The sequence below is a fragment of the Anoplopoma fimbria genome, chromosome 6 (genome assembly GCF_027596085.1).
Source record: "Anoplopoma fimbria isolate UVic2021 breed Golden Eagle Sablefish chromosome 6, Afim_UVic_2022, whole genome shotgun sequence".
In the NCBI taxonomy this organism is placed as follows: Eukaryota; Metazoa; Chordata; class Actinopteri; order Perciformes; family Anoplopomatidae; genus Anoplopoma; species Anoplopoma fimbria.
The window spans coordinates 6,780,093-6,787,162 of record NC_072454.1 but is presented as its reverse complement, the minus strand read 5'-3'; the positions used below and the strand labels follow the sequence as shown (position 1 = coordinate 6,787,162).

Below are 7,070 nucleotides of genomic sequence, written 5' to 3'. Positions count from 1 at the left end.
TTGCCGATGTTTCAAATTAAAAACTCTCAAGGGAAGCTAATGCATCGCACTTCCTCCCTTAACAGCTGTAAGGCTTTTAATGTGAAAGAGATGAAGGGTGTGTTTATTTTTGTACTAAACTCACAAGAGCAACAATAAATCCACTCTACAAATCGATGCAGTATATATATATATATATATATATATATAAGGCCTCATATATATACCATGTGTAAAGAGCTTACAGAAATAAAGAAAAATATTATGCTTTTGACTTTTATTTCTGAATCATTATTACATGTGTGTATCAAATATTTTTACACATTTAAGCACTTCCTTTAAAACACTGGGTAGGTTTATCTTGATCATAATACTGAGCATAAACTACCAAAACATCCATAACAAAAGGGTCAGGAGGCATGAGTTTTCATTTTTTAGCACAAATATATAAATTTATTTCAGCAAGTGAAATACATCACACATACCTTCAAGTGAAACAAAATGCTGGGTCACAGACCTTTCTTCATGGTGAGAAAAAATAGATTGTTTCAAAATAGAAAAATCTCACTTCCAGCCACACAAACTGTACACTCATCACATAATTGCACTTCTTAAAACAGGCAAATAAAAACACAATCATTTCTTTCTTGACATACTGTAACCACAAACATTTTCAAACGTCTTCCTTGTTCGAGACAACCAATCACGTGCAAAGTCTCTTCGTTGACGCATCTGTTAATAGCAACTCAGTTCCTCAACAAACCTCAATATTACATATTTCAAACATTTTTCACCGAACGTGCAATTTACATGGAGGGAAAGAAAGGGTTGCATGACTCAAAATTTAAAACTGAAGGCCTTTTGAATCATATTTGATTGTTTTTCATTTCAAGGTGCAAAAGTTTAGTGTGCATGTTTCATTAAACAATGAATCAATTGTGTTTATTTTAGTAGAGAAGCATTTAATCGCCATGCACTCCCCGTACTTTCCCTTCAATATGAAGGATTAATCAGCTCCATTTCAACTTCTTCAATTGACAAGCATCACATTGAGAGGGACATCTCAATCAGTGCATATTTAACCATTACATCAGGCCCTCCGAAGGGGCTTAACATTTGTAGTGGGGCTGTACAAATTGTCGCTATTTTAGTGGGAAGGCACTCTGAGAAGGCACATTAATATTATGCAAAAGAGCAGTATGTGAAAAGTGACAGATTTTTCCCCATTTACTTGTCCTACAACCACATTTCATTAGGTCTCTCAGGCCAAATGACCATGTTACAGCAGGAAGCAGGTCAGTTGAGCACATTACAGTTAGGTATCTGTCTGGTTTGTACACTTCCGCTGCTAAAAAAGCAGAGGTTTGTTTGCTTCAGTTTCGTTCCTGGCTGAGAGCATATCTATGCTCAAACCCACAGCTGGTTTCCAATGCCATTTAGCAAACATTCTGATGTTTTCACCAATAAGGCACGGGGTTATCAATCTGACCCCAGCTCTGCCAGCCAGGAAAGAGTCCGCTGGACATGCGTGGGCTGCCAAACTGATCAAATTCCACCTCCAGTACCTTTACACCCCCGTTTTTGTGCTCTAACCCCTTCCTCTCTTCGACAGAAGTATGGGGCATGTGAATGTTCAAGTCCTCTCCGTTACAGCCAACATGCTTGAGAACGTAGTTCTTGCCGTCGTTATTGTCCCAGAAGATCTGACCCTGGGATTTGAAGCAGATGCAGAACTCGACACGATTCTGTGGTGGGATGTTGCTGGGCAGCTCAAGGACGAATGCAAAGGTGTCAGAATCCTGGCAGCTGTAGACGTTGTTCATGAAGGTGCACTCAACGTCAGTGAAGCTGGCCCACGAGTCGAAGGTGGCCCGCAGCTGCACCGACTTCTCAAACCCCATGTTCCGCACCTTGATGGTGCCGGTCAATGAGCGCTCCTGCAGCGAGCAGTTCTCCAAACAAACAGAGTTCTGAATCAGGCGATTTCGGAAATCCAAGTAGTCGGCTGATGGCTGTTTAAAGTCCAGTACCAGGCTTCGCATCGAGTTGATCTTAAGCTCCATTGTGGCTGTTTCCAGGTCCGTCATGTCAAACTGCAGATACTCGCCGATTCCCCCACAGCGCTTGTTCTGATATGGCTCATCGTCAAACTTGGAGAAGACATGGATGGCGGTTAGTGACATGCCCTTGGTGTCTGCGAACACCACCTTCTTCTTGTCGGCCTTGCTGTTGTTCCAGCCCACGCAGCCGCCGTCATCCACGGCTTTCTGCAGGTTGCTGAGACATGGTCGCAGTGGTTTGTAGCGCTTCTGGTTTTGGCTGTGGGCGTTGGACTGGTTGACCCGATTCTTGGTCCTCTGAATCTCCTCGTAGGAGCTGAGGAAACCTCGGAGAGGAGGCGGAGAGTGGCTGATGTAGAATCTCATAGCCACGTCCATCGGCATTACTGGACCAGGCATTGCAGATGGACTGAAAGACCTGAGCACACTAATGGAGGAAGAGGGGAAGATAAGAAGGGAGGGAGTGTGAGAGGGAGGTAGGGAGAGAGTTGGTATGTTGAGAGAGGTGGGAAGAGATAAGGGGAGGGATTAGAACAGTGGCTTTACCTTTCTGACTTCAAAAAAAAGTTCTGCTTTGATGTAACATGTCACTTCTGCAAACATCAAAATTACAAAATGTTGTCATTTCTGTTCCTGTGAAAAGTCCCCATTTCACAAATAATGCTTCTTTATAATATGCAGATAGAATCTAAACTAGACTTGGGGTGTAAATCATGCATACAAAAAACTTTTATGTTCAATATTCTCTATGTTCCAGCATGATGTGTGTCACTTTTACAAAACCAAACATTTTTCTGATCCTTACCTTGCAGCACTCATGGAATAAAGAAATCAGCAGCTCCAAGGAGAAAGACTCTTTTTAAAAGTTTTCCGTTCCTTTAACTTGTAGCGGCGTTTTCTAAAATATCATGCTTGTCTTCACTCCACCTTTTCTTCCGCCTCACTCTTGCTCTTGCTGCCTCACAGTGCAGAGGGTTGCTCAGCACTCAGGGATTTCAACTGCCACAGAGAGGCAATTTGCATAAGCTATCATATGGTTCTCCAAACAGCCAATGGAAGGGCTGTGGGATTTCTCGCCAACCAATCAGCACAAACTTGGGCTGGCTGCTGGCCAGCTGATAGGGGAGTGTTGCCTGCATGGGCCTCATGGTTAGGATTCCTCTGTCTGTTGCCTCAGCTGCTATTGATGAAACATGATGGACCCCTGCTGGTGTTGGAGATGACCTTCACTGCAGAGTGCTGCATAAACCCTCTGGCTCCTCATGACTGGGATTCTCCATTTCACAGCGTGGTTATTTCTGTCCCAGTGACTTTGTAGAAAGCAAAAGTGTGATTCATGAAAAAGATGATTGTCCTAGGTCCTGAAACAAGTCAGTCTTTTCTTATATGATGGAATATTTAGATACTTTTCAGTAGATTTTTTTATGTTATACCCCAAAAATACAGATAGAAAATCAGTTTACTTCTAATATATATTTCGGAAGGTTATGCTTTGTAAGCCAGGGACTGACGTTTCTTTCCACAGAGTAACAAAAAACAAAATTTTACTTTGTAAATGGCATTTATTATAATCACACTCTGTTGGGTAAGCACATTTAAAGACCAACAAAAAAAACATTTATTGAAAAAATAAAAGTCAACAGTGAGATAGCTTTAAGGGAAGAAACGTATTTGAAATTGTGAAAAATGCACCACATTGACATTGCTACATTGGGATTTCTCGAATTGGTTCTGCAGTGTTACATAATGAGTGTCACGATGTTGATCTGATGTGATGTATCTGATGGGTTTTAAACACATTAGGTACAAATGGTATAATGAATAGTGTCAGTGTGAACCAAAACCCAGTCTTGGAGTCAAAGCAGATCAGACTAAAAATGTGATATGAGAAAGCACTACTCCTAATTAATGGTGTCAAAAGTCTTTGATACTCTAATTAAAACACATGTTAGTTTTAAAGATGTTCATTAAAACATACTGCATTAATGCCCAAATATTAAAACATTTTATATTCAATAAGTAAAAGTTGAGGGTTTTGGATTTCCTCTTTTGGTCACAGTGGTTCTGACATCCATGCTTGTTAACAGGGATGCTATTTTTAAAGCAATGCTTAATTGATTTTTTAAGGGGTAGGTTAAACATTATCCTTAAAAACATCAAATGGGACAAAGTTTACTTTACTTTGGGAATGGTGGCCAGTCAGGAATGTTTTATCACAGCTGACAGAAATGGGTAAACAGAATTTAATTTCACCCTGTAAAATCTTTAGTTCTTTGATCATTTAGTAACCGGGCTGAGGGTTAAAAGCCCTGTTTGAGCCTCTGTGCTGTGCTGCTTCAAACCAAAACATAGAGGTTTGAACTGAGGGACAGACTCTGTTGTCATCTGTGCTGGTGCTAACAAGTCTAATAAGAAATGTCCACAGGTAGGTCAAACATCTGGTTGACCTGTTCCTGTCCTGGATTTCTTTCTTTCTTTCAATATGAACTCTATGATTACACGGTCTTGCCTTGGATTGGGGTTTTCATTGCACCAGAGCCAGATAGAGGTTACTGTCTGATCTCTGAAGGGTTTTCCACCCTGTGCAATGCCTCTGTGTGCCTCTGGATCATCAGGGAGACTTTAGACTCAAAGTACCAAACATGCCACTTTTGCATGATCATAAAGACAACAGACTTATCTGGCTGTCTATTGGTTACTAAAATCAACCTCAACGTTGCCTCAGGATTGCATCAGAAAACATGTTTCTTTATATAGCAGCATTTAAAACCAAGTAAATTCAACAGAAAAACAAAAAATGCTAGAAAAAAGCTAGACTAACAATGTTTCCAAACACTGATAAACGGTTTATAAGAATAAAAACAAATAAAAGTAACTAGTATCTAAACTGATAAAGCTCTGAATTTCATGCAGTGTTCATGTGATAATGCCAAAGTTAAAAGTTTGGGATATAAAACAAAGGATAAAATATATATATATATATACTAAGGCAACAGATGTTTGATTTGGTTACCTTAAAGCTTAAATCAAATTAAATTTGAAAGGGAGAAGATTACAATAACAATTACACTCTTAAAATGTTTATCAGAACAGTGTTGCTCAAGTACTATACAAAAAGGGAATTATCTAAAATCAAAAACGAAAAGCTGCTGATTGGGAATCTGCAATAAATGATAACACATTTATCAGTCCATTCCTGCCTTCAACTATCCAGTTCTGATTGATGCACCAATCACTTCATTAAAGGAGTAATTGTTTCACCATTATCCATTTATTTCAGCAGGGATCACAGAGGACATAAGTTGCAGCATGGGCAAAAGGCAAGTAAACAGCCAGTGTAGACTGCCATGTCATCAAGGCCATCATTGATATTGATAATACTAACAGATCTTAAATAAGCAGTGGTTATATTGTATACAGTATGAGCCAGTAAGCATAAGACAAACATGTTTTGTGATTTATTTTGGAGCTTTTCACATTTCATTTAATCTCTCTTTTTCTACCTTGCATTTAAAATGCAGTGACCTTTACTGGCTCACCAGTCTGCATGTGTACATATTGCAAAATCAGAAATACAACATGGTTAAATAAAGTGGGGGCAAAAAAACCATTAAAAGTAAAGATTAGTAATAAGATCAACATTTGTATATTTATTTATAGAAAATAAACATATTACGATCTAAAAATGTTGTGACACTTTTAAAGCAGTGGTTCATATATTCTAAGTCAAATCAGTGTACATTATTAAATTAAATCAGTGTAAATTACATTTACATTAAAAGTAAACCAACTGTTGGTTTTAAGTTTCTTTACTTAAATATTAATTGCCATGCTTTAAATATCAACTAATTTCAGAAGGAAATATTTTTCCACAACATACCATTTCTTTTTAATATTTTTTTATTCTAATATGTGTTTCACTTTCTGAAAGCAACAGTATAGATACTAGTTACTTTGCAGATTGACAACGTACGTTTACATAATAAGTATACGTGTGTGTGTGTATTTGCAAGAATATTTTAAATGCTGTATTCTTTTTGTAATATTTGCTGTTAACTTTGACTTAGCAGCTTTATTTTACACTTGACTAGAGTTTCAGATTTAGGCCTGTGTTCTGGGAATAATATTATCTGGAAATATCTGCAGGAAAGACCACTCCTGTGCAAACATGACAGTAAACTTTCTCCTTTTCAGTCCGTTTAGAAATGTCAGCATTATAACAGCGACCTGGCCGATTATGAAGGCAACAGGAAGGTTATGACACATTTTGTAACAGAGAGAGAGAGTAAGAGAGAGAGAGTAAGAGAGAGAGGGAGGGAGACCATGTGACACTCTTGGCCCTTGTGTGAGCCGGGCTGCCAGTTGGCACGGTTCTTGTTCACGTAGCAACCACTCGATGGCCTGCAGACAAAGGGGCTCAGCAGAGGCTATCATACACCGTGATTGGCTGACAGCCGTTGCGTGACTTAGATTTCTCTTAAGATGTTGACAGCACCAAAGTTATGTTTGACTCGTTTTCCCAACAGTACTTAGGTCCAGCAGATCAAAGTCGAATATCAAGCATACCTGTCTGATAGCCAGGATAAAAATAGTCTTGATTCCTTGCATATGTTATTTCATTTCATCTTGATTTACTCAGGTCAAGGAGAGCAATGGAGATCCAGTCAATGGTCCAGGTCAAACTCAGTTCAGTAATTTATAGAATCAACTAATGAAATTTAAAATGCTTTGCAGTCTTCTCAGTCCACAAGTTAACATGGATACAGAGGATTTATTTGAAAAAGACAAAACGGGCTAACAGCTTGTTATGTTTCATTAGACTTCCATATTTCATGAAGAAACCATAAATCCTGTGTGCCTTCAATTTTGAAACCTGATGTTTTTTAATTTCCTAAAAAAAAAATTAAGATAAGTTATCTTCTTGTGTCCCAATTGTTGTGCAAAGTATTATACAGTTGTGTATTCATTTGCATATAAAATAGTGTCATCGGCATACAATTGTTATCAACAATTATCGAAGTGCTGCCTTGG

General features: G+C 38.6%; 1 protein-coding gene across 1 annotated transcript; it reads right to left on the bottom strand.

The window, feature by feature from the left end:
• Positions 1-241: 241 nt before the first annotated feature.
• On the bottom strand, positions 242-3,029 carry ppp1r3ca (protein phosphatase 1, regulatory subunit 3Ca). The gene is made up of 2 exons (XM_054600308.1): positions 2,845-3,029; positions 242-2,466 (listed from the first exon to the last, which is right to left on the bottom strand). Exons 1-2 carry the CDS (start codon positions 2,856-2,858, stop codon positions 1,437-1,439), a joined length of 1,044 nt encoding a protein of 347 aa, XP_054456283.1. The 5' UTR covers positions 2,859-3,029; the 3' UTR covers positions 242-1,436.
• Positions 3,030-7,070: the final 4,041 nt, after the last annotated feature.